Below are 27,591 nucleotides of genomic sequence, written 5' to 3' on the forward strand. Positions count from 1 at the left end.
TTATTTTGTTGCCGTTTATCTCCCATCTTAACAAAACCTAAAGGGCGGCACTGAGCCATGGAGATGCAGAAAAACAGATGGCCTCAGTTATGTTCGGTTAAAATTAAAATGTGCGCTTATTTCTATAAACTAAACAAAAACAGAAGTGTGACTTTTAACATGAGACTAATTTGGAGTAATTGTCATTTCGGTCATTGTTGCCACTGAGCTGGAAGCAGTGACATCACGTGACTCCCGTAGCGAGGGCCTGCTGTTTGTTCAGCCAGAGAGGCAGAGGAGAAGAAAAAATGGCGGCTCTCGGCGCACCAGAACGGGACGCCGGGCTAACCTTTTGAGCTTTCACACCCGAAAAAGACACGGGGGCTTTACGGGGCCTATTGCACCGTCTGAATCCTCGCCAGTTCAGCTTTGTGGCGGTCCCGCTTTCGCTCGCGTTCGTGCAGGCTAAAGAGACGCAAACATTGGGAGCGTAAAATAATAGATTTCGCCTATCATGAGAGGGAAAAGGGGCAGGCCGCCCAAACCGCTACAAACCGAGGAGCCATCTCCAGCTGCGGCCCGGGGCTTGCGACCTAGGAGGAATTTGAAGCCCAGGCTAAGGGATAGCGGGGACGAGGACGCTGAGAGCCCCACAAGGGAGACCGTAAAGACGCCGAAAAAGAGAAGAGGGGGACCGTCGACACGGGGCAGGGGACGAGGGAGAGGTGCTGGTGCTAGAGGAGGCAGGGGTGGTCGTGGAGGAAGGCGGACGCCTGCATCCAAAGCGGTTGTGTACGATGACCACGAGAGCGAGGAGGACGACGATGCTGTCAGCCTGAGGTCGGAGGAAGATGAGTTTATTGAGGAGGAACCTCAGTCCGAGGAGGAAGAGGCCCTCAAGGAGGACTCTGACTGCCTGGAAGATGATATGCTTGAGGAGGAGGAGGATAATGCCAGCTACTGCACAGAGAGTAGTTTTCGGAGTCAGAGCACACACGCCAGCACTCCGGGTAAATAAGCACTTAAATATTGCCACGGGCACGGTGTCTGCACACACTTTGCAGGGGTTTGAAAATGCATCCCGAAATGTTGCTGATGAGTGCAGGAAGCAGTTAGGTTATTGTTCAAAATGGAGAATGCACACAGGCCGCAGTCCCCTCATTAAGGCTACTGCAGGTAGAGCGAGGCGGCAGCGGGATCACCAGCTTACCTGGTTGTCACAAACGTCTGTCACCAAATAGCTCACATATATTTCACCTGTAACACCACCGGCCTCTGGCTCCAAGTATCAAATCTGCAAATGCATTCATCTTAGCTGCTAACGTGCTAACTTTAGCAGGAAATATTAGCTTCTAGCTAATGTCTTAATAAGTCTGCGTTGGTTAAAGAACGACACCTGTATGTTTTTTAATCAGTGTTCGTAACATCCAGTGCTTTTTATGAGAGCAGTATGTTCTACTTTCTACTTTGAGTGTTTTATTAGGAGTACACAAAAGAGACTGCTAACTAACCTAGCCCACGAAGCTAGCATGCTTGTCATTTTTTTTGACAGCTTGGCTAACTGTAAATCAATCAAGTTCAAACTCATGAAAACACCGACAGCAACTGTTCTCGTGGTGCAACCGAGCCAGGAAACATTGTATTGGGATTCTTAAGTAGATGTAACAATATTAGCCAGGTGACAGTCACTGTTTTCCTCAGTGCAGGGAGGTGGAGGTTCCCTCATTTAGCTAATAATGACACTGGCCATGTGTCGACCCGGCTATGCCAAAGTATCGCTCTAAAAAGTTTCCCACCACTGCAGGATTCTCAAAAAGGTGTGCCGCTGTGTATAATGTAGATAGAAAGTAGTGAAAATAAAAAAAAAATCAACTATCTAAATTTGATTTTTAACACAAAAAAAGGGACATTTAAAAATACAAAAAACCAGTTGCTCGTTTTGAGTTTGAATCTGGGTTCTCAGTGTTGTGTTGAATCGCAGCTTCTTTTTAATACTCGGTAAACCTGAGGAGAGCAAATGCTGTAGTTTTGAAAGTAAAACCATTCCCCATCCCTGCTTGGCACGGGGTTTCAGGGGTAGCCCTGCACAGCTGCCCGTGTTTTCTGTTTCACAATGAACCATGGGGTTTCTAGTGGGGAGCTTTATTATAGAGCCATGCTGCTATAATAAGGCTACTTCTCGGTTTTACATTGTCTTACTAAAAATATAGACCTTCCCTTAGAAAGATAGACAGTGATTTCTTTCCTTTCTATTCTCATTGAGCACTCAAAGCACCGTGTACATGCACCATATGTTGTTCCATAATCTGCATACGTATGTATCATTCATAGTCAATGTAGCCTTTAAAGATGCGCAGGTTCACTAAATTCTCCATAGAAAAGCAGAGAACCCCTTCCCATCATAAGCCAAAGGCTGAGGAACGGCCTAAACGGCGAGAGTCTAATTAACACGTTACAGCAGGTGTATTGCTTAGGGGTTCTCCTGACTTTTTGTTGCCAGTATCGACTAAAATGATGGATGCAAGGTTTTACTTTTTGAACCAGACTTGGAAAGTTAACTTTTTTTCACATTTAGGGTAAAATGTTCTATTTTGTCTTTTTATTTGATTTTTTTTCTGGCACATAAGTTTCACAGGCATATTTGAAAACAATAATAGTTAGAACTACCTTAAAAAATACTACAGGTGAGCATTGTAATATATTGCAAATGTATGACAATTCAAAAGCTGGTAATATCCTTAACATAGTTATTACCATGACAGCTTTAAAAGTAATTGTGTTACTTTTTTCTTTTGTTACGTTGTACTTGGTACTTTGAGGTGCCGTATTTCTCGTTCACAAATCTCATCGTGTTTCCCACAGGGAGGAAAAAAGGCCGAACTCCCCGACCTCGAACTCCCATTCTTGAAGAGAAGGAGATCCCTCCTCTTGAGCTTCCCGACACCTCTGAGGACCTCCTGGTGGTTAATGAGGAGCTACTCAATGCCATCTCCATCTACGAGGTGCTACGGAACTTCAGCACGGTGCTGCGTCTCTCCCCCTTCCGCTTCGAGGACTTCTGTGCAGCACTGGTAGGCCAGGAGCAATGCACTTTAATTGCCGAGACCCATATTTCCCTGTTGAAGGCCATCCTGCATGAGGAGGACTCCTCCAACACTACCTTTGGCCCTGCTGACCTCAAGGACAGTGTCAACTCTACTCTGTACTTTATTGACGGCATGACGTGGCCCGAGGTGTTGCGGGCATACTGTGAGAGCGATGTGGAGTACCATCATGTTCTGAAATACCAGGAGGTGGATGATTACCCTTACAGTCCTCTTGGAAGTAAGATTAAGGTGCTGCAGTTTTTGGTGGACCAGTTCTTAACCACCAACATCGCCCGCGAGGAGCTCATGTCTGACGGCAGCATGCAGTACGACGACCACTGCCGCGTATGTCACCGCCTGGGTGACCTGCTGTGCTGTGAGACCTGCTCGGCAGTCTACCACCTGGAGTGCGTGAAACCGCCACTGGAAGCAGTTCCAGAGGACGAGTGGCAGTGTGAGATTTGTGTGGCGCACAAGGTGTCCGGTGTCACAGACTGTGTGCCCGAGGCGCAGAAATGTAGGCCCTACGTCCGCCAGGAGCCCATTGGATATGACCGCCACCAAAGGAAATACTGGTTCCTCAACAGAAGGATTATTGTGTAAGTCGGAGCCCTCGTTTCCCTCAGTATTATTCTGTGCTGGTCTCTTTGGCTCCGGCAGCTTATTTCCAAGCAGCAAGCATTTGATCATTGTTATTTAAGGTGGTCAAAATCTATTCAGATTGTTATTCTCAAATCTGACTTTGCCCAATTGTAACTTGAATGATGTAACACCAGAGATATTATCAAACCAACCACTTTGCAACTTATTCAGAGAAAAGACTGAAGCACAGTTCGATGAAATGAGTGTCTGTTCGGTTATCTCAGTTGCACTGTAGATTAGATATGGCCGATTTGCAACATCTAGTTATTTTACAGTTTTAAATGTCCTAATAAGTTCAGTCATCCTTGGTTTTCTGGCTAATTTTTAGCTAAACAAATGTACTTACATCTACATGGTCTAAGTATAAATGGTACATTACAAGCTATTAATGAATGATACCATAAGCAGACAGGCCCCAGCTTTGAGCATACAATAAAAAAAGACCATGCAGACATAAATGTATAAAGTTGCATACCATTTTCTAAAAGATGATCCCTCATTAATCGCCCTTTTGTTTTCTAACCTTTAGAGTGAACAGCTGCAGAGAGAAAGTGAAAGTTGTTGGGAAATAATATAAGCTTTCATATATTCAGTCCTTTGTTTGTCAAGAAATTATAGAAGAGCCCTGCAATCCAAGCCCTTTATCTTTTAGTGCCAGTCATGCTTTTCCTGATTGCATCTCATGCCCGGAAATGATGTTGTTTGAGCATAGCCTTTACAAACAACAGGTGAAATCAATCTCAGTGCCAGGCAGTATTTGCCATAATCTTTTTAATCTCTTTGACTCAGGGGAAAGAAACTTTATACTTGAGCTGAACGCATGATAAAAGCAAAGAATCGAAACCTATTTAACACCTGGTAGTCATCATTTCTGGTGTGTGGTCTGGTGGTTAGCCCTGTTGCCTCACAGCAAGAAAGTCCTGGGTTCGAATCCACCATCTGGTCGGGGCATTTCTGTGTGGAGATTGCATATTCTGCCTAATGTCTGCGTGGGTTCTCTCCAGGTGCTCTGGCTTCCTCCAACAGTCCAAAGGTTAATGTAAACTGGCTGTAGGTGTGAATGTGAGTGCTAGCACTCTCTGTGTTACCATGGTGTGACCTGTCTTGTGTGTAACCTGCCTTTCACCCTATGGCAGCTGCTACACCTGAAGAAGATGCAGTGATGATGTTTCAGTTATTCTTTATCTTTATTCTAGCAGTCCAGAATGCCCACCCACCTGCTGTTCAAAGCTTCTGTTTACAAGAGGCAGCCAATCAGCACAAAGCTTCCTTGAAGGGGAAGGAGTTAAAACAGCTTGTTTCAGACTCTGTGTAAGACGCATAAGGATTACTGTGAACTTTGACTCATGCAAAGCTGCTCTATTGGAGCCCAAAAGAAAAATGTGCAATTGGAGTTCAGCCCCTTTAAATTATATTCTATTTAAACGTTGCACTGTCATAGCCAAGGAAATAATGTTTTTTTTTAATCTAATGGTTAGCCTTTTCTCTCTTCCTAGTGAGGAGGATGGGGAGCATGAGAAGAAAAAGATCTGGTACTACAGCACCAAGGCTCAGCTGGAGGAGCTCATGGAGTTCCTGGATAAGGAGTACTGGGAGATGGACCTGCATGCAACCCTCGAGGAGATGAAGGAGGAAGTCCAGGCTCACATGGACATCACAGAGGACCTTACCAACAAAGCCCGTGGAAACAATAAAGCCTACCTCACTGCAGCCAACGGTACACATCATGGATTTTTTACTTTTGTGCGATAGCTGCAAATGGAGGGAGCTCAGGCTCATAGTAGTGGATTTTCATGCTATAGAGATGTAGAATGTAGCGACGCTTAGCTTGAAATCATTGATTTGACAGTGATCAGAGCACGTGCGACTCGAGCTGTGATACGCTTGCATCCTTGCGCGTTTAGGTCCCGCAGGGTTGCACTCTGAAACACGTCGATGCTTCAGACGATGCTCTGCAGGCAGCAGCACTTTGCATCTCTGACAGTTGGTGCAGAAATGTTAGGTGCTGCCTTTTCTTCCTGCGTCGTGTTCTCTCAGACAGCAAGCAACTGTTTTCCCCTTCTGTTTTCCTCCAGGGAGGCAGTGGTTAGAAGACTTTTGATTACTTAGCCAGCAGTTTCCGTTTGAGTTTGACAGGCTGCCATGTCTGTCCTGTGTTTTCTAACAGTTTTCCTGTGTATGTCAGAAACTGCTAGATGCTGTGTTTTATTAAGGATCTGCCAAAAGATAGAGGTTTTTGTAGGTATTCTGAAGCCTGAAGAGGAAGAAAATGTTTTGTTTTTTTTAAGCCACTGCAGACAAAAGAGAGTTATGAGTAAAGCTGGTGTTTTTCATCAGTTAAAAGCTTTCTGCAGCTGCACGGTGAGGCCTGCACCTGGTTCGTGTCAGTGGGGATGCAGTTGTCTCTGTCCCAGTGAAAACTAGGTTTATGACACATGATGTCTTTGAGATGTTGAACATTTGATAAAGGAAATTCCACTCCATCTTAAATCTTTATTTATGGGAATAACTTAATTTTTGCTGGATTAGTGAAGTTATAGAAACATAATGCGGGTTATACTGGAACTCAAAAGTATGATATGGATGCCTTATTCTGTAGTGGACTCTGGAGGATACTATTAGGGCTGCACGATTTTGCATAAAATGAGAATCACGATTTTTTGGCTTAGAATTGAGATCACGATTCTCTCACAATTCTCTTTTCCAGTATAAATATTTATTGCACTTATTAACTGCACATCAACTTCGTAACAGTTGAGACTGAACATAAAAACAATAAATAAACATAAAAACAACAAATGTCTCACATTTTGTCGTTGCCACAAAATGTTGTACTGCTTGAAATTCCGTCTCCACCGTTGCTCGACACTGCGTGTAGAGCAGGTAGTGCAACAATAGAAAAATAGTTGCGGGACGGCACTGTGTAGCGTTTGTCTAGGGTGTTGATCATTTTCCTAAATCCCTCGTTTGCACAGTGTTGATGGGAGCCATATCTTTGGTCAGGTGATAAGTGATAGCCTCCGTAATTTCTTTGTGCCTGCGGGAGTTCGACGTGTATAGGGAAGCGCTGTATAAGGTTCCCATTATTGATGTTTGGGTGGTTGACCGGGACGGATTTTCTCCTGTCACTTTCTCGTCATCCCTGACGTGCTCTCCGTTGTTTTTTCCCTGCTAATTTTAGCATCACACGGCACAGCTTCTGTATCACGTGGTATAAGGCTCCGCCCTTGTCATTTGTTGAGCAGGAAGAGTGAGCGCTTGTTTTCATGCGGAAGATGAAGATGTCTGTCTAATAACTCATATATGAAATAATTAGTCAAGAAAATGATCATGAGATAACTCAATAAGGGAAATGTCAGACAGGCATGCATTGATTGTGATCTCCTGATACAGATTTTTCTTTGTGAGAACTACAACTGACTGCATGACATCTTTTCTTTAATTAACCTTATTATGTTCATAATAAAACCATTTGTTAAACTTTACCATTTCTCTCAAGCTGCAGTAAAAGTTACAGGATCTTCGTTTACTTAAACAACCCTGAAAATAAAGCGCTCACCTCCTAGAAAGTGGTACAAAGACCTGAAAATGAGTTGCTGTACGCTCACCTTTACCTGATATATTTCACCTACCACACAAAAGCAAAAGAAGGGCAAAACAAATGTCAGTGCTTGCATAATTTTCCATTGTCTTTATAACTTCACTAAATAAAAGCCTTTTCTCTTTTTCCACTCTTCGCCATAATTTTCTTTGAACCTTTGCTCATACCGAGGCTGCTGGCTTGTGGCGGGCCTTCACCTTTGGCTGGTTTTAACCACTTTTGCCTTTGTTAGCTTCTTTGAAATATTCATGTTCAGCTGGATGAAGGTGGTTTACGTGTCTGATTAGCTCTGTTGTTCCGAAACTTCGTGGTTAACCTTTTTCATTTTTGTTTTACTGTAAGTACACCACAAATGTAGTGGAGTACAGTAGGCAAAAAGAGAAGCTATTTTAATGCCATTTATACTTGCAGAATTTTTATTTCTATGCCATTCATTCATTATCCTTTTTTTTTCTTTTGTTTTGGTCTGCTGCACTATATTTGTCGGCTCGTTATATCTTCTGTCTTTTAAGAAACGATCAAGGAAATGCTAGAGCCTCTATGCATAATTTCTTTAACGCGGTTTTTAATTATTTATTATTTCAGTGATGCTGGAATGTAAGCCTCCTGTAAACAATGACTATCTGCACGTAAACATCTCACAAACATTGGTGGGGTTTGGTTAGATGCTGGTCTGCTCCTCACTGCTATTTAGTACGTCTAACAACATGTTGTCAGACTGTGACAGGCTGGCCGTAGTACATGTTTGTTTATTTATCCCTCGTGCCCCAGAGCAGCAGCTCTGAAAGACCTCTTATTTTACTTTTAATGCTTTAGATTTAAGACTTAACAGTTTTAAAGTATTACTTTTCTACGTCATTTGCACATATGTGTAATTGTTGCCTTCCATGTCGAATGAATGAATGTTTCCGTTTGTTTGTAGAAGTTGTCGTGGAGCGTTTGAAGGTCAGGCGGGAGGCACGGGAAGCAAAGACTCGAGCAGAGGAGCCAAAGCAGGATTCAGATAAAGGCTCTGTAAATGCAGCTGACGCTACTGCCGAGTCCACATCGCAGCCCGACAACGCAGAGAGCAAAGCGGTTAAACCGATGGGAGAAGCTGGTTCACAAGGTAAAAAGTTTCTCCGATGTATTTTTATTTTTTTTATTTTTTTGTTCAACTGCCCACTGGAACTTTCTCCAATTCCTCAAAGTAAAGAGCTAGCCTCCTACACGCAGAAGCTGAAATTCTGTCTGCAGCATTATCAAAGCAAATTCATTTTTACCTCTACTTGACCCATTTTGACTCTTCCGGTGCTGTTCGTCTTGTCGCACCACAGCGGCTAGCGCTCCGCCTGCTGCAGAAGAGAGCCGCGCGTCAGATCCTGACCCGGGCTCTGCCGCGCTGGACACAGCCCTGCCTAAAACAGAATCCATTGAATCAAACAAGGAAGCGCAAGTTTCCCATTCTGGGAGCCAGGAGAGCAGCGAGTCAGCTCCAGATGCGAAGCGGGAAAGGACAGGTACTCAGACTCATGTTTGGTCTGCAGTCCAGCTGTCGTCCTGCACTTCACGCCTTGCTGCTGGGCTGTGCATCCATTATCATCTGTCGCTTTGTTTCCGCTGTTTCTTGCTCACCCTGCCTTCATTTTACCCCGCTCATCTGTTTTGTTGGATTTAAGGGTTCGTCTCAAACCTCGTCGATCACGCGTAAGAACTTTTTTTTTTTTTAAGGAGCAGAACTGGTCTGATTTCGTCTGAGCAGGCATTTAAACCAGAGAAAGAGTTTTAGTATCATTATATTTTACAGGCTACACCAGTTACCATCTACATGTGTCTGACCTGATTTATATCAGCAGATATGAGAAGGACCCTGCCCTAACATCAGCCATCATACTGGGCTCCAGTGTCACCATACCTGTGCACAGTAAAATCTTTTCATATATTGCACACATTTGGTTACGTTTATCAAACACTTGCAAATGTAGGAATAGAACTGTGGTTTTGTTATACTATAATATAAAAACTAATTCCATTCCTTCCTTAATATACTTAAGTTTTTTAACCATGCAGCTCAGCTGCAACACTTTTTCTGGTCTCATTTATTTTTTTTCCACTTATAGCTTATTTGTAGTGTTGGCTGTCCGCTCTGTTACGGTTTGCCCTGACTTTAACGGGCTAGTGTGAAACGCTGTGATGCATATTTCCTAGCGGAGGCCGCTCGGGTGCATTCCATGCGTCTCGGTGGGTGTGAAAGAAAACGCTGAAGATCTGGACACAGGGAAACATTTCAAACAAAAAAAAGCCTCAGTGGCAGTTTTTACACATCCATCTGTCTCTGAACATTCAAGACCTGACGACACTGGAGTGGCCATAACTGTGAGAAGATGATTTCTCCTTTCACGTCACTGCACAGAAACCCTTCCGTGTGTTTTGCTCCTACGCTTAGCTTTAAAAGAAGGCAGGTGCATTAAGCGCTGCTAGCAAGCTCTCCCAGTTATTCCTGGTGCATTTAATTACTTATCCTGTGCTTTGTGTTGTCTGCTGCACGCTTGGTCTTGAAAAGCATGTCGTTTTTTTCCTCTCTCTCTCTTTTTTTTTGTTTTTGGCACTGTGATAAACGGCGTCCCTGGCAGCAGCTACCACGCCATGTCTGTCACAAGCAGCTCCTTATTCTCTTTCCAATTTATGGCCATTTGGTCGGGTTCTTGTCGCTCAAGACAAAAGGCTCTTTCCGCCGTTTCCCCACCTGCTACCTCGTCAACAAAGAGCTCCATGTGTGTGCAACGCTCTCCCGTTACGACTCTGAGGCAGAGCCGACGTTTTAGGTTGCCGCAGGTGTTCGCCTCATTTTGGAAGTGTCATAGATTTCAGTTATTTTAGGTCTGAGGAAGCTTTGAATTGTCGACTAAGCATTCTTCTTTTATAACAGTTTGTTGGGTATATGCTAATTCACATATACACTTCTTTTTTTTCACCTTTTTTTGAGGATTTAATAATTGTTATTTTTGGTTTGTTCTTTTTGTTCACCAATGTTGTGTACATTTTTCTTTTTTTGATCAATTATTTACACACAGTTACCACTTACAGCTCACCGTCACTACCTGAGCTGCACCATGGGCTCTTTCTGAGGCTACCCCTCACAATAAAAGCTTTAGGCAGATGCTAAGATGAAAAAGACGTCTTTGTAGAAGCAAGCATAAATATGTGGCTTACATTTCTGATGGCGATGTGAATATAATAAGCACATTTCATAAATTTCCACATGCATGCACGGTATTTTAATACTTTAGTAGTGATGGGAGCAGGCACATTTTCCCACATGCATAGAGGAACTTTTACTTCCTAACACCTCGCACTGCTGATGCTGTTATTGTTATTGTTAACTGCACTCAGTCTTTTTTGGCATATTTCTGTAGACGAGGACTCGAAAGAGTCTAGCAGCAAAGTCAGGCGAGCTGGTGATCTGCAGGCACCAACTAAAAATCAACCACAACAGCCGCAGTCGTCTCAAGCGGAGGCAAATGGTGGCAGCAGCCAGGTTCCTGGATCGGCGAGTTCCAAGAAACCCGAGCCACCTGACCTGGCCGATAGGTCCTCTCAGTCCTCTTTTACCAGCCAGGATGGGACAGGTGATAATTAAATGGGCTTTTTCATTTGTGGTGAATTGCCTTTGCCTTGGTGATACTGATAGTGAGTGTGTGTTCTGAATAACAGAGGAGTATAACGAAAGGGTCAAGAATGAGCGAGGAGCGGCGCAGGAGTCTAATAACCATACGCCCAGAGGGAGCAAGGAGGTGAGGAAGAGGTTTGGTCCAGCTTCACTGCTGAAAAGTGAAATGTGCCGCTTTAGTCTGTTGCAACTGTCATTCTGTTTTTTAAATATAAAAACGGGTTTTTATGTGCCTTTGTCCTCTGCTCGTGTTTCAGTCATCGCCCGTTCGCTCAGACGTCGAGTCCTTGCGTCTCAGCTTCTTGAAACGGGACCTGACGGTGAATTTGAACAACTTGTTCAAACTTGGCCAAGAGGGTAAATACAGGGTCTACCAAAACCAGTACAGCACCAATGTCCTGGCCCTCAACAAACATCAGCACCGGGAGGACCACGACAAGAAGCGTCACCTCTCCCACAAGTTTAGCTTGACCACCGCGTCGGAGTTCAAATGGAACGGCTCCATCTACGGCTCGAGAAGCCTGACAATCTCCACCCTGCGTCTTACCATCATCCAGCTGGAGACGAACATCCCTGGACCGTTTATGCATCCCAACTGGGCATCACACAGGTACACCTGGGACCAGTGGAAACGCCCCCCGTGTAGTTCTTAGACGTGCTACGTTTGGGCAGAGTCGCATTTCAGATATGAACATCACTATCAGTAGTTTTATGCTGCTTGTGTTTGGTGTTTCTAGGACCAACTGGAACAAAGCAGTGCAGATGTGCAGCAAGGCCAGAGAATTTGCTTTGGCCTTGGCTATACTGGAGTGTGCCATCAAACCAGTGGTCATGCTGCCTGTATGGAAGGAATCCCTTGGACACACAAGGTAAACAAAACTAACGTGGCGCTGTGAAAATGTCTGTACAAACAGTAAAACACAACTAAAGGGTTATTTGTGAGTCACTGCACCTGGGATTTCTTCATTTTTCCTTTTTGGAGTGCACGGCTGACAAACTCGGTAATGACTTTCCTGTTTCCAATACGGTCCTTGTGCTTTATGTCTTTGCTCATGTTTTTTTAATACAGGCTACATCGTATGACCTCCATGGAGCGGGAAGAGAAGGAGAAGGTGAAAAAACGAGAGAAAAAACTGGAAGATGAGGAAACACTGCAGCAGGCCACATGGGTGAAATACACCATCCCCATCAAACACCAGGTACAAACAGCAGCATCTTAACTCTTCTCTGTGTTAATGTGTAAACTACCTCGTCTGAAAACTACTTTTTAACCTCCTCGTAATTTTTTCCAAACAAGGTGTGGAAGCAGAAGGGGGAGGAGTACAGAGTGACGGGGTATGGCGGGTGGTGCTGGGTCAGTAGGACGCACGTGGCCCATTTTGTTCCGAGGCTCCCGGGAAACACAAACGTAAACTACCGCAAAGAACTGGAAGGTAAGAGATGAAGTAGCTTAATTTCTTAATGGTACTTGATATGTTCTCCTGCGGCTGACGCTTTGGGTGCATAAACTATTTTTGCTGTCTTCATTAGCGGCTAAAATGAGGAAGGAAAATGCAGCAGACTGTACAAATAAGCAGAAAATGCCAACAGAAATGGAGACTCAGGCAATTCAAAAGACAGCCGACAAGGCCAAAGAACAAGCATCCGTCACAGAGTCATCTCAGAGGGCCTCGTGCGAGGAGGACCGTAAATCTGAGAACTCCACAGAGGAGGAGAAGCCTGCAGAAGAGGCGCAGGGAAAAAATTCTGAAGCAAAAAGAGAAGATGAGAAAACAGAGGTTTCTTCAAACAACAAGCAGGGTAAGTTTAATTTAAGGTTTTTGTTTTTTTTTGCCTCTATGCTGTCCATGAATGTGCATCTCCATCATCCACTAACCCCTGCTCTTCTTTGTCATAGATAATCCTGATGGCAAAGGCCCTTCCTCACCTGCTGCACATCCTGAGAGGGATGAACCAACCCAGAAACTCGAGCAACCCAAGGAGGAGCCTGCAACATCGAAACTCTTCGCTGACGTCGTGAACGTCAGTGAGGGCTTCCAGCTGCGCACAGTTTATAAGAAGAAAGTAAAGCCTTCCAAGCTGGACGGGCTCCTGGAGCGCCGGGTGAAGCAGTTCACCTTGGAGGAGAAGCAGAGACTTGAGAAGTTAAGACAGGCAGCCGCAAAACCTGCTCCTGTTATTAAGACTGAAGGATCAACCAGACAGCAGACAGCTACGACTCCGTGCGTTAAAGTAGAAGAGAAGGACGAAAGCCTACAAGTGAAAGATGGCATGGTTAAAAAGCTTGACTTCGATCAAGAGGACATAAAAGCAAAGACGGACGGCCTGGAGGTCAAATCAGAGGAGTTAGGACCCGACAGAGGTCAACAGGGGGAATTAAATTCTGTGCACGGAAACAGCGGGGAGGTTTGTGCCCATAAAGAGGTGAATGGAGGACCCTTAACTAACCCTGGCCTTAACAATAAAAACAACTGTATAACAGAGACATTAGAAAACAGTGAAAAAACACAGAAGTCTGAGAATTCAAAGAAACGTGCCTATGAGGAAGTTGAGAAAGACTCTGAACAGAGTGACACAGAGAGCATGGAGGTAACCCAAAGCAAGACCAGTCCAGTACAGGTGAATGGGAAAACTATGGTCACAGAACCCGTGCACTCAAACCCAGAAACCCGAGATCAAGGTGACGTCAAAGAGCCCGTCAAGTCCCTGATGAATGGAAACCTCTCGCAAAACGATGTATCCGATATATGTCACCCCCCTCCTATGAAAGTCCCAAAATTAGAGAACCATGTTGGAGAGAAAGGAGACTCTGTTAGTAAGAGTGAGGATGTGGCCATGGATACCAAGGAGGCAGTGCCTGTTACGCTTCAGTCTTCAAGCCCTTCTTGCCAGAATAATAAAACTACAGATAATTGCTCTAGTGGTGAAGGTTTGAAGTCCTCTGCCACCAATGACGTTGTCACGAAAGTATCTCAGAACTCCCTGATACCAGACACGCCCAGCAGCACCAGCAAGCTCGATGTGCCCGCAGGAAGTAGCGCCGTTTCCAGCTCCGCCACCCAGCCCAGCTCCGGAACGCCCGTTTCCCAGAAGACTAAACTTCCAGCTGCTGACACCAAAACGGGCGCCTCTGGTTCAGCCAGCTCCATGACAATAAGTAAAGAGTACTCCACCAAAAATAGAGTCAGCCTTCTAAGGTTCTCCAAAACTAAGAAGGCCCGCTCGGGCACAGCCCTGCCGTCTTACCGCAAATTTGTCACCAAGAGCAGCAAGAAGAGCATCTTTGTCCTCCCGAACGATGACCTTAAGAGACTGGCGAGGAAGGCAGGCTTCAGAGAAGTTCCCATCTTCAACTACAATGCCAAGCCTGCTCCAGATATATGGCCGTACCCTTCACCTCGGCCCACCTTTGGAATCACGTGGAGGTCCGTAACACATTTAACCTTTTCTTGAAATTACCTTTAGATCTGCTGCTACAGTATGATGTCATTGCAATAGCCAGGTTGCCATAGACTCAATCCCTCAAATAATTTAGCTGCTTCTTTAATGAAAGGCTCTCGTCTCACAGTTGGCTGTAGTAGTAGTGGCCTCTCAGCCACTGTGATGAACCCCAGTGAATAAGAGAGCAGCTGAAAAAAGTTTAATATAAACTGAATTACTGTTGGAAGATTTACTAACTAACAGCTTTGGTGACTGTTCAGGTACCGTCTTCAGACTGTGAGGTCGCTGGCAGGGGTCAGTCTAATGCTGAGGCTGCTGTGGGCCTGCCTGAGGTGGGACGACATGGCTGTGAAGCCCTCTGCTGCTGTAGGGACAACGCGAAAAGGTTAGAAAATTCTGAGCACATGTTATGTACAGTTTTCTGCTGTTTTTTTTATTTAAAATATGAAAATGTGGCAATGTGTTTTATCTTTCACCAAAGAAACAACGGAGACAGACATCACCACAACTGAGATTATAAAACGAAGAGACGTGGGGCCCTATGGCATCCGCTCTGAATACTGCATCAGGAAGATCATCTGCCCCCTCGGAAACAGAGACACTCCCAAAGGTAGAAAACGAAAGTCTGTTTGGGCATGATGTAGGATCTTTGACAAGCTGTTAATGGTCCACTTGAAGAAGATTTCTAAACATAATTAATTGTTGCTTTCTGACTTTTTGTGAGCAGAAACCCCCACTCCACAGAGGAAAGGCCTGCGCTCAAGTGCTCTGAGGCCTAAGAAGCAGGAGCCCACTAAACCGACTGGTCCTGTTGCTGTGGAAACGTGGGTGCCCGAGGAGGAGCTGGAGCTGTGGGAGATCAGAGCCTTTGCAGAGAGGTGAGGAACTCCCTCAGCGTCGCCTCTGTATGTTTCTTCATAGCGTCACTGTGTTAGTGAACACTTTACCTTCTTTTTGGTGCCACAGGTTGGAGAGGGAGAAGTCACAGGGCGGAGATCCCTCCAAGACCGGCAGTAGTCTGAAGACAGCGGAGGAGGTCAAGGCCCATTTAGAGAACCAGCTGAAGCAGGCCAGACTGGCAGCCCAGCAGGTAGAAACTCGGCGCACTGCAGTTACACGGGTGTAATCAGAGATTCTGGCTCTGGGTAAAGCGCCGCACCAGCAGCACATTTAAATGGTTGGACACATTTCTTTCAGAAACGTCTCGAGCAGCAGAGACCGACCACAACTGCCACAACAACCACGACAATGTGCACCACCACCTCAGCCGGCACTCCCGGCACCCCAGTATCGGTGGGCCAGAAGACAAGTCAAATAACTTCAGGAACCAAGATGGTGTTGGCCTCCAAACTGAGCTCTCCAGTCCCGTTCCAGCAAGACAAGAACTTCCATCAGTCTTTTGCTTCCTGGGTCAAGCAGGGTCAGGCTAACAACAGCTCAGGTGAGCAGCTGGAAGATGAGGAGAGGTTTAGTCATCTTCCTTTTTACTCATCATCCTCATCATCATCTGTAAGATGGAGGAACCGAGGAGGGTGCCATAAGATTTCTTCTGTTTTTTCTATTTAAGTAATATTGGCATCCATAAAAAATACATCATCTGCACGACTTCAGCGTTTTCATTATGAGTACGATTCGCATGCCAAAAGAATTTTGTGGTTCGTGGTGTCCACTTTGAATCCTGCAAAAATTCTCAATTCTGTATATCCTTTGAGGCATTCATGCAATACCGTGTGTCATTAGACTCTAAACCAATATACCCGATACCAAAATATTCAAAACATCAGCCTCCTTATATTGACTCCCAACAGTGGACACCACAGCCGTAGACTGGCTGTTGTGGTGGTCCTTCTTGGGTTACCCATGACCACAGGTGGCGTGGTGTGTCTTGCAGCCTCCACTGTGGCTGGTAGCATCACCACCTCAGAGCAAGCCTTCCAGATCGCTGGTAGCCCAGTGACTGTGGCTGGCCAGGTCCTCGCCGCCAAACTGCCACTGCCCGCTAACAGCAAGATTGTCACCTTGAACATGCCCACTACTCAAGGAGGTAGGGAGCACGAGAATGACATCCATTCCTGCCGTTTTTGGCGTATGTGTGCCCAAAAATGGATGGTGAAGTATTATGTGAAAATGTCAGACTTGCGTTGAAGTATTGATGCTGAGCTTAGATAATGCCACATTTTCTGTGTGTGTGTGTGTGTGTGTGTATGTGTGTGTGTGTGTGTGTGTTTTCTTTGTATTCTGAAAAGGTTCTCTGGCTAAAAGCTGATCGCTGTTTTGTAAAATCGTTTTTTTCTGGTCTTTGGCTTGTGTGTATAAACTACTTTAATCTAGTTAACTGAGTGAGGAAGACTTTCAGACACGCATGCTTTTCCCTTCTGTTCTTGTTTACCTGTATCTATGTTCCTAGCACATTTCTGCTTTTTCTCCTTTTAACATAAATGTTCCTGTCAGCAGGTGTAGTGCAGCAAAAAGTCCTGGGTATATTCCCCTCTGGGCCTCCTGCGAACCTTAGGACATACAGCACACTACATCCTACAACTGGCAACATCAACCTCAGAGCCACAACCTCCACCTCAACCACCCAGCAACAGGTCTTTTGTCCTTCACCCTGCATTTTTCACTTATTAACTAAAGACACTAAGCATGATTACTGATGTTTTCACCCTTGGGTTTGTTTTTCTAGGTCACCACAGCAGGAGGCCAAACACAGCCCAGTACCGCAGTGAATCAGCCACTCACTCAGTCTACCTCTGTAGGCACAGCAGGGGTCAGAAGTTCAGCAGCTCAGCCAGGTTTGTGTCTGAATGCTACTTTTTATTCTCAGGTTAACATCCCCAACATTTCAATACAAATAATAAATCTTGATCCCTTCCAGGTCAGGTTCATCAGGCTGTGGCTCCGATGGGCCGTGGCCAGCCTGCAGCTGTGCCTGGTTCTACACCTGTGCAGGCAGCTTTGGGTCAGAGGGCTGCAGGTCCTGCACCATCACCGTGTGCTGCCTCCACAGCTCCTGGACAGTCTCCCGGAGCTCCTCCCCAGACACAAAGACCGCAGCAGGGTCAAGTTAAACTCACTATGGCACAGCTCATGCAGCTTACACAGAGTGCACAGGTTTCCCTTACTCTTTCTCTCTAAAAGTAATTTATAATATCTTAATCTTACAAATATAAAAAAAAAAAAAATCCTTTTGTGTGCAACTCCACAGGGAGGAAACCCAGGTCTGACAGTGGTGATCCAGGGTCAAGGCCAGACCCAGGGACAGCTGCAGATCATCCCGCAGGGTGTAACAGTCATCCCCGGCCCCGGTCAACAACTAATGCAGGCAGCTATGCCCAATGGCCAGGTCCAGCGCTTCCTCTTCACTCCGATTCCACCATCATCTTCAGCTCCAACTTCAGCACCTGCTCCTGCTACCCCTGCCAAACCCACTGCAGTCCAGACCCCCCAAACCCAAATGTCAACTCCTCTTCAACCCAGAGCTTCTGCACAAGTCCAGACGACTCCCTCATCTGTAGCCCAAACCCAAATGACGGCCCCTTTGCCTGCCCCAACGCATGTTGCAGGCCCGACACAGATGCCAAGTTTAGCCCCCACTCCAGCTCCAGTCCCCATGCAAACCCAAGTCGCAGCCCCCGTGCCCACTTCCCCACAGGCTGTCGTCCAGGCTGCATCTCAAATGCACCTTTCAGCCGCTACCCCGTCACCTGTCCCTGCACTCTCGCAAATATCCACTCCCATGACTGCTTTGCCACAAGTTGCAACCCACTCCTCCACACAGATGTTGCCCTCCACACCAGCCTCAGCTGTTGCACAGCCCCAGCTGGCATCATCGGTTCCAGCCCTCCCAGCACCAAATGCAGGCCCGTCTATAACTCAGAAACAGGTTTTGACCTCAGCATCATCACAAGCTGACCTCCAACCTGTGGTCCAAACCCTCGTCTCCAGCCTCGCACCCAGTTCTCTACCTACACAAACCCAAACTGCAGGCTCACCACCAGGACAAGCTGTCCCCAGATCCCAAGTCCAGGCACACGCCTTCAGTTCTGCTCCAGGGTTATCCTCCACCCCAGTTCAGGTGCATGCTGCTGATCCCCTGCTCCCCCAGGTTGCTGGTGTAGCAGCAGCTGGTCCTAACTCTGTTCCAGTGCCCATTTCTGCCTCTCTTCCTTCACCTGTCCAAGCTCCCACCCCGGCCCTTGCACCCGTCTCTGCTCCCGTCATAGCCGTCGTGTCCACGCAGATCGCTGTCCCGTCCCCAGCCAAAGCTCTTACTCAAATCCAAGCCACAGGTCCTGTCCCCCTCCATGCTGCTGTGGCAAACGCTGTTGTCACACCAGTTACTGCCACCTCAACAACACCTTCAGTGCCAGGTAAAGTGCCCACCATCATCAGCACTGTCCTGTTGTAGTGGACCTTAGAATGGTTTTGCTTTAGTTGACTTTAAAATTTTCTGTTTGCTTCTCTGTCTCGTTGTAGCTTTGACAGAGCAGAGGGCAGCTCAGCCTTCAGGATGGACTCCCACCTCGCCTCAAGCGCAGACTCCAGTTCAGCCAGCTCTACAGGCAGCAGATGCTGTTCAGCCACCCGCTCTGGCTGCTGTACCCGCCTCCGCCCCTGCTCCAATCGCCACTCACTCCCCCCCTGCTCCAATCGCCACTCACTCCCCCGTTACTCCGCTGCCTCAGGCATCTCTGACTCCTCAGTCTCAAGCACAAGTCCAGCACCCGGTCGTCGTGTCCGTGCAGCAGGTGGCACAAATACCGGTCTCAGCAGTGCAGGTTCATATGACGGGATTGCCGGTTTCCTCTGTCGTGACCACCATGAGACCCGCTCAGTCTCAGCTTCAGCCCCAAACCCGCACTCAGCTTCAGCCCCAGTTTCAAGGCCAAATCCGTGCACAGGTTCAGGTTCAGCCTCGCGGCCAAGTCCAACAGTTGCCACACATTCAGGCTCAAGCGCATCTGCAAGCACAACCTCAAAGTCACCCCCAGGTCAGAGTTCAGTTTCAGCCACGAGCACAGATCCAACCACAAACTCAGCAGCCACCCCAAGGGCAAGTACCCCCTCATGCTCAGATTCAACCTCAGGTGCAGTTTCAATCCCAAACAAAAACCTTGCCTCATGTTCAGGCTTCAACCCAGGCCCAGATCCAACCGAGGGTCCAACCTCAGTACCACCACCAGGTACAAGCTTCATTCCAAACGCAGCCGCAAACCCAACCTCAGGCTCAGCAACAGCCTCAGGTCCAACCGCAACCCCAGGTTCAGCCCCAGCCTCAGGTTCAGTCTCAGGCCCAAAGTCAGCTTCAACAGCAGCCTCAGATCCAAACCCAACTCCACCCGCAGGTTCAGGTTCAGTTCCAGCAACAAAGCCAGATTCAAACTCAGGCCTCTCAGCCGCCCCAGGTCCATATTCAGTCACAAGTTCAAACTCAAGTCCAAACCCAACCCCAGTTTCAAGTCCACTCATCGCAACCAACTCAAGTCCCACAACAGCTTCAGGTCCAAGCCCAACCTCAAGTCCAAGCAAAGCTCCAAGTCCAGTTCCAACCTCAGAACCAAACTCAAGTTCAAACACAGCCTCAGATTCAGGTCCAGTCTCCAATCAGGCATCAGCTCATCACAGTTCCAGGTCTCCAGCAGCCCGTGCAGCTGCTGTCAGCTCTGCCGCCCCACGTTGCAGCCCAGATCCAAGCCCAGATCCAGGCGCAAGCGCAGCAGCAGGGTGGCACGGTTCCTCAGCAGATCAAACTGCAGCTTCCGATCCAGATCCAGCAAACCGGGGGACAGATTCAAGCCCACCAGATCCAGAATATGGTAACCATACAGGCACCGGCAAGTGTTCAGGAGCAGCTTCAAAGGATGCAACAACAACAGCAGCAGCAAGTTCAACAACAGCAGCTACAGCAAACACCAAAGAAGAAGAAACACCAGGAGGCTAAAAGGGAACAGAAGGAGCAGAACGCACAGGCGATCAGCCCTGGAGACGGCATCCAGAAGCAGGTATGAGTCAAAAGAAGAACAAAAATTAGGGATTTCTCACAAAATTTATGTCTGTGTGCAAATGTTAGTTATATAAAGACCTGTTTTAGACCTGACACTGTATTACAATCGAACATATATTAAAATAACTTCTTTGGGTTTTTTTTAATGTCAGGCGGTAGTGAAGCAGAATGCTACAGCAGAACAGCTGAAACAGAGGAAGACCCTGGCTGCAGCTGAGCGAGAGGAGAACCAAAGGTTCAGGAGCTCGAGTCGGTTAAAACTGTTTAAAACCGATGACGCGGATGAACCAGCGACTAACGCGCTCTTTTCTCTCTTCAGGATGATCGTCTGCAACCAGGTGATGAAATTCCTCCTCGACAAGATTGAGAAGGACGAGAAGCAGGCAGCTAAGAAAAGAAAGAAGGAAGAGGTGGTGGAGCAGAAACGCTCCAAGCAGAATGCCACCAAGCTCACCGCGCTCCTGTACAAGCACAAAGAACATCTCAAGGCTGAAATCCTCAAAAAGAGGGCCCTGTTGGACAAAGAGCTGCAGCTGCAAGTGCAGGTGAGCACATCTCCAGCCTTCTCAAACATATTTTTTTTGTCTATAGACAGAGAGAGTGGGAATATTCTTGTTTACTTTTATTCCTTACATGTGCTGTCTCCCTCTCAGGAGGAGCTGAGGCGGGACATAGCCAGGCTGCAGAGAGAGAAAGAGAAAGCTCGAGCTGCTATTGCCCAGGCTGCTGCAGCAACAGTCAAGGCTGCCTCTTCCCAGTCTTCCCACTCCTCCCAACTCTCTCACTCCACACATTCCTCTCACAGCACGCGCACAGTCACCTCACCTTCATCGTCCCACAAGCGGAAGAGAGAAGATGAGAGAGACAAAGACAGAAACAGGGAAAGGGAGAGGCATCACGACAAGAGTAAGAAACGGGACAGGGACAAGGACAAAGACAAGGAGAGAGAGCGACACAAAGACAGAGATAAAGAAAGAGATCGGGAGAAGGAGAGAGACCGAGAACGGGACAGACATCGGGATAGGGACCGGGACAAGGAGAGAGATGGGGACAAAGACAAGGACAGAGATTCCAACTCTTCAAAACACAAGAAGAAGAAGAAGAAGCTGTCTTCTACCTCAAAGGATCACAAGAAGGACACCAAATTGTACTGTATCTGTAAAACGCCCTATGACGAGTCAAAGTAAGCTGTCTTGAGGGGAGGGGGGGACTTGTAATAAGTCATTGTAATTTGACTGTGAGGCACTCTGCTGTCATTAAATCACCTGATTTCTCTCAGGTTTTATATCGGGTGTGACCTGTGCTCCAACTGGTTTCACGGCGCCTGCGTTGGCATCACGGAGAAGGAGGCTAAGAAGTTGGAGGACTTTGTGTGTAACGACTGTAAACGCGGGCAGGAGGGAGGAAGTAATGAGGAGCTGTACTGCATTTGCCGGACACCATACGATGAATCGCAGTAAGTCACCATATGGATGGCTTTACGTTAGCATTGTCTGCTCTAATTATAGCACCGCTTTTGTTTTTCAGTCTGTGTCAGACGTTTCCTTTGTTTGCATATTTGTGTGGAGTCTTCCTTCAGTGTGCTAACCGGGATGTGTGCGTCGCTCACCCACAGGTTTTACATAGGCTGTGATCGCTGCCAGAACTGGTACCACGGCCGCTGTGTGGGGATCCTGCAGAGCGAAGCCAATCACATCGACGTGTACGTGTGCCCGCAGTGCCAGTCGACAGAAGACGCCATGACGGTCCTCACGCCGCTTACTGACAAAGACTACGAGGGGTTGAAAAGAATATTACGCTCGTTACAGGTATGAAAGTTTTGGAATTCAAGACTGTGTCATTTTTTTTATATTAACAGTAACAAGGTGGTTTCCAATGTGTGGGCTGAGGTCAGTGAGAGGTACTTTCAGCGACTTCCTTATTTCCCACACAAGGTTTTTATTTACGGGGTCAGCACTAGGAATACACAGTGTTGGGCAAGTTACTTTGAAAAAGTAATTAATAGTTTATAGTTACTAGTTACTTCTTCAAAAAAGTAACTGAGTTACAGTATTCTAAAAGTAATTAATTATTTGAAAAGTAACTATTGCGTTACTTTTAAAAAAAAAAGCGTTTAAACCTCTGGGGTCCAGGGTATAATTGGCCATTTTTAACTACTTTTGATTTTCCCTCCACATTTCACCTTTAAAAACTATTTACTTTGCCTTGTTTGGTATCATTCTTTTCAGCACAACCTCACGTGTCTGAATTTACAGTTATGTTTTCATTTTGACATACTGTATTAACACAATTGATCTAAAATCAGACAAAAAACATAAAATCAGAGAAGAAAATATTTTTTTACTGTAACAACCACAAACATGTTTAATGAATCATTTTTCATAACTTTAAATGCAAATATACATTTTCAATTTTAAAATCATATGCACAAGTTTTGCAAACAACAAAGTTATTTGCATCCAATTACCTTTTACCTTGATTTTTTAAATAACCATTTTAAACTATTTACAGAACAATCAGCTGTTCTGCATTAAATAAGATGCCACACAAATAATTTGTGCCACTCCAAAACAATAATTTCTGTCCACTATAAAGGAGAACATCACAGCCTGATACCTGCAGGTCTGACAGCAGCAGGTGTATCACTCCTGTTTCTACCTGGAGACAGCAGTCGCCTCATTGTTCTGACACACAACACAAAACTATCCACAACACTAAACACTAACTACACAAGACAACACATTAACTACACACCCCAAACACGCTAAACGTCACAAATCTCTCAACATCTCAAAACTCGCTCTCCCTCTTTTTCTGCTCTCTCTCTCTCTCTCTCTCTCTCTAAAACTTCCCCTGTTTTTTTTTTTTTGCTCATAAGCAGCATATATTGTTTATCATGACTCTGGTTTTACGTGGCCTATCAACACAATTTATAAACTGGTAACGTGGGGATGGGGATGTTTTGAGTCAATCTCTATTTAGGTCTTTTATATTTCAGAAAATGCAGGTGGCTCCAAAACTGGGTGAAACTGTAAAATCTATAAACTGTAGAAAAAGTGAGTGAAAACTATGGATTTTTTGAGATTAAAACATGGCAACAAGACACAATAAAATACTTGCTTTGTCTTTACATTTAAGTGCTTTGATGCTATTTATGTGTGTGTTTGTTTGTGTAGTCAAGGGATGTTGACAGTGAAGTTTTATTTTATGCCTAAAGTAGTTGCAGTAACAAAACCGGCATCATTTCCTGAATTATTATTTTTTTCTCTTCCCCAGTCTCATAAAATGGCATGGCCTTTCCTGGAGCCGGTGGATCCACATGACGCGCCTGATTATTATCGTGTGATCAAGGAGCCAATGGGTAAGACTGTGTGACAAAAGGTCATTTAAAAAAAAAAAAAAAAAAGACAATGCTTTTTAAAGTATTTACTCACGTGTGAATTCACCACGTACGGGAGAATTTTGTTTTAACTTATTATAATTATTTAGTTTCTCCTCCAGTTACAGCATTTATTTGCTGTTTTTGCCTCTCTTTGTCAAGTTTGCATAGACTAATTATGTGATAAAAAATTGTGTAAATGTATGTATTTTTTGTGATGTGAGCAATGTGTCGTGCTTTTCCTTCCTCGCAGACTTTTCCACAATGGAAACCCGTTTGCAAAAGCGACATTATCACAAGCTCACGGAGTTTGTGGCAGACGTGACCAAAATCTTCGACAACTGCCGCTACTACAACCCCAACGACACGCCCTTCTATCAGTGCGCCGAGACGCTCGAAGCCTTCTTTGTACAGAAGCTAAAAGGTTTCAAAGCGAGCAGGTGAGTTTAAGCGCTGCTGGTGCCGCAGACTCGGCCTACAAGTTTCTCTCCTCCGTGCTCGTCTGTTTGCTGTAAACACTCGACTGGCCTGACTGGCTTTTTCAGTAATTCTGCCATTTCATTTGTTTCTTCCTTAAAGGGGACCTATGATGGTTTTCCATATTTTCGATACTGTTATGTAATGGTTTATGCTTAGAGCCTATATAGGATTGTTAAGACTGGTACCGATATTTAGTGATTTTAAAGAAATCTGATATTCTGGCCAATATTTAGCATGAAACAAACAGATTTCCTGACATTCGTTCTTGCTAAGGTTGGATCAGCTGGTTGTTTGTCATGTTTCTAATCTGTATTGCCAACAGGGCAGTGCCCTCTGGTGGACAAACCACGCAACATTAACACTCATAACATGGTTGCCAGGTTTTTAGGGATTTTTTTCTCCCTCAGCTTTTTTATTTTACTATTTTTATGTTTTGTTTTTTGCCATTTCTCAGCTGTTATAAATGCCAATACCAGTATATCAGCTGTGGTGTATTTATGCTCATATTAAACACGGGTAAGGTTTCAAATAATGAGCAGGTATTCATCTGCCTGATGTCAGTGAGAGTCCTCTTTACAGGCATATAAGTCCCACCCACTGCTGTTACAAGGGGCAGCCAATCAGCAGAGTTTTGGCTTAAAGGGACAGAGCAGGGCTGAAATAAGAATTAAGGATTACTTTGAAGTTTCAAAGCTACTATAGTGGACTTTTAATAGGTCCCCTTTAATGTGTGCATTTATGGCTTTCCATTCACGGTTTCTTTTCTTCTTCTTTTGTTTTATAGCACTAGCATGTGTGTAGTGATGATGTTTTACTTGTGCTTTACTTGTACGTTGTAGTTGCTTGGCAGTACTAAAAACCCAAGAGAGCTGACAGACTTTAGGCCATTACATCCAGTGTCTTGGCAAACCCGAGTGCCATGTTTACATCTTGTATTGTGTATCATCTTGCATTTGTGTCTGTTCACTTTTGCTGCATGCCTTTTTGATTTATGCCATCCCATTTTCTTCTTTCTTACAGATTGTCAGATTCTTAAGTGGGCCAGTCTAGCTGGAGTCTGGACTGGATGCTGGGGTCTCTAGTAATATTGATATGAAAGCAAAACAAAAAGAATAAAAAGGCACAAGAACACAAACAAAACACCAGAAGTTTTCAGGAACCCGTTGTGATCACGGTTTTCAGTGACAACACAATGGCAGCCATGTTGACAGGTGTCAGTCATGTAATTGAGGGGCATGCTGTCTTCACATCGTAAACATAGACTGTATAGAAAAAATGAAAGTAGCCCCAACTTCAACTTTTTATCTGCTTTCTTTCTTATAGCTACAGAAAACAAGCCACTGACTTTCACTCTCAGTCAACAGTCTCAGGTTTTATTGAATGCAACATTGTTGCTGTCAAAACTGATAATGGTGAGCCACGGTGGCTACTTCCATCTTTTATATACAGTCTGTGATCCCGAATCAGGAGTCGTGGCCTTTTTGAACAATCAGTCACACTAACGAGGGTTGTGTTCAGTAGAAAATGCGTTTTAGTTTCTCATTCTTGTATTTATTTCAGTTCTACACCCGAGTTAATTTGGGAATTTTGACTCAACGATATAAAGCTGCATATTTTAATATAGAGAGATATTTATAAGACGTTTTGTATACTGCCTCCCTCCTTGAGTTTGATTTTTTTTTTGTTGTTGTTGTTGTCCTGGCTGTTAAGGTGGTTGTCTTGAATGTATATACCCTTCTTTTATTTTTTTCTCTAAATCATGTACAGCGTTTGTAAGATATGCCTGTATTTGACTGTTTTAAATAACAATGAAATAATTTTTAGATAGTATTATTTTATGAGACTAAAATGTACTAGACGGAGTAAGGAGTTAGAGCAAAGTAACCTCAGTTTGTAGTTGTGGAAGATTTCTTCACTAATAAAAAGCATTCCCAGTTAATTACACCAACATGGCTGTAGGATCCCATGCAGACCCCTTTGCATCCTCTTGTCTCTTGTCTGATCACTGTTATAGCAATAAACAACCTTGCGAAGGGCTCTCAACTTTCCCCTCTCTTCACGTTCTGTAGGTCTCATAACAACAAGCTTCAGTCTTCTGCAGCCTCTTAGGATACATCGCACATTGCGCGAAACAAAAATGCACTTGCCAAGAATATGGCTTTCCTGAACTGTAACTCTGTGATGGACTCTGCCTCACCCTGTGTTTGGGGTTTGCTCCTCTTCGCCGCTGCAGCGGGAGGTGGTGGTAGTGGTGGTGGGGGGAAGCTGGACAACCAGCTTGCTGCTTTCACGGGATCTCTTTTCCAGGCAGAGCCGCCCTCTGCTCATTTCAGCTGTAAGGGACCTGTTTTTATGGACCTGCTTTCATCAGAGGAGCGAGAACAACTGAGGCATTTCAGAAGAAAGTTTACCTCGGAGAAAAGACTCTTACGAGCTCTCATATTTCCATGTACTTTTTTTTTTTTTTTTGATCTGAGTCTTTTTATCTTTTTTTTTTCTTACTTGGTTTAAAAAGAAGAAGAAAAAATCCCTCAGACCATTCCTGTGGTCATCATGTCCAATGTAATAGAAACGGAATACTGTCAAACAATGGCTAGGTTCTACTCAGCATAATGAGTAGAGTTTTGTGTCTAAATTCATATATCACAGTGGAGCAATGTTTTTTCTCCCATTTCCACTCATTGTTTAGTCTGATGTGGCATGAAAGATCGTTTAAGTACTAATTATCTGGACATCGATAGTCTGCTTGGTTAAACTTCTATAACCTACTGAAAGTAATAAGCTATTGTAAATGAGTTGCTTTGCAGTAGTGACTGAGAAGGATGATGTATTTGAAGGTTCCTGCCCTGTTTGTTTAACAAAACAAAAAAACACAAAAAAAATCATCAGATTTTGACTTGATTTTCTTTTCCTTTTTTTTGTATTACAACTGAAGAAATATTGATGTACATGGAACTTAATAAAATGGAAAACACAGATTTCCTTCCTCTGATTTTGACACAAAAGAGATTTTTTTTTTTTTTTTAGTGTCTCTTAACTTGCAGACATAAATCATAATGTAAAAACTGACAAACTCAGGTTATGCTGTACATAACCTGAGTTTCTATATCAACTGAGTGATCAGCTGACAGAAAATTGGTTAATCTTTTTATAATTGTTTCCTTTTTATTTTATATGAAAATCCCAATAAATATAACCTCATGCTCGCTGATCCTGTACAGAAAAGTAACCGTTACAGTTCAAAACAATATCCAGTTGTGGTCAGGAATATATATTCACTTATCGGCACGGATCTCATGGGCTTGTAATGATGTCCTCGAACTTTTCTTT

At 44.9% G+C, this 27,591-nt stretch overlaps 1 protein-coding gene across 6 annotated transcripts; it reads left to right on the forward strand.

Annotated features, from left to right (window-relative positions):
• The first annotated feature begins 239 nt into the window (after positions 1–239).
• LOC101468431 (nucleosome-remodeling factor subunit BPTF) lies at positions 240–27,239 on the forward strand. 6 transcript variants are annotated; one of them, XM_004562996.4, is made up of 32 exons: positions 240–989; positions 2,842–3,664; positions 5,204–5,424; positions 8,231–8,416; positions 8,625–8,807; positions 10,704–10,916; positions 11,002–11,081; positions 11,215–11,567; positions 11,695–11,826; positions 12,027–12,156; positions 12,255–12,390; positions 12,488–12,757; positions 12,855–14,382; positions 14,659–14,783; positions 14,880–15,008; positions 15,126–15,276; positions 15,365–15,488; positions 15,596–15,839; positions 16,290–16,442; positions 16,850–16,989; positions 17,082–17,190; positions 17,274–17,509; positions 17,604–18,768; positions 18,875–20,400; positions 20,555–20,637; positions 20,722–20,947; positions 21,056–21,585; positions 21,682–21,858; positions 22,018–22,210; positions 23,679–23,763; positions 24,035–24,221; positions 26,331–27,239. In XM_004562996.4, the coding sequence occupies exons 1-32, from the start codon at positions 494–496 to the stop codon at positions 26,368–26,370; spliced, it is 10,374 nt and encodes a 3,457-aa protein (XP_004563053.3). In that variant the 5' UTR covers positions 240–493; the 3' UTR covers positions 26,371–27,239. The 6 variants fall into 6 exon arrangements, with proteins under 6 accessions (XP_004563053.3, XP_004563054.3, XP_004563055.3 ...); XM_004562997.4 differs by having other exon boundaries at positions 16,853–16,989; XM_004562998.3 differs by having other exon boundaries at positions 241–989; positions 25,282–27,239.
• The last annotated feature ends 352 nt before the right edge of the window (positions 27,240–27,591 follow it).

This window comes from Maylandia zebra, linkage group LG4, assembly GCF_041146795.1.
Source record: "Maylandia zebra isolate NMK-2024a linkage group LG4, Mzebra_GT3a, whole genome shotgun sequence".
Taxonomy (NCBI): domain Eukaryota; kingdom Metazoa; phylum Chordata; class Actinopteri; order Cichliformes; family Cichlidae; genus Maylandia; species Maylandia zebra.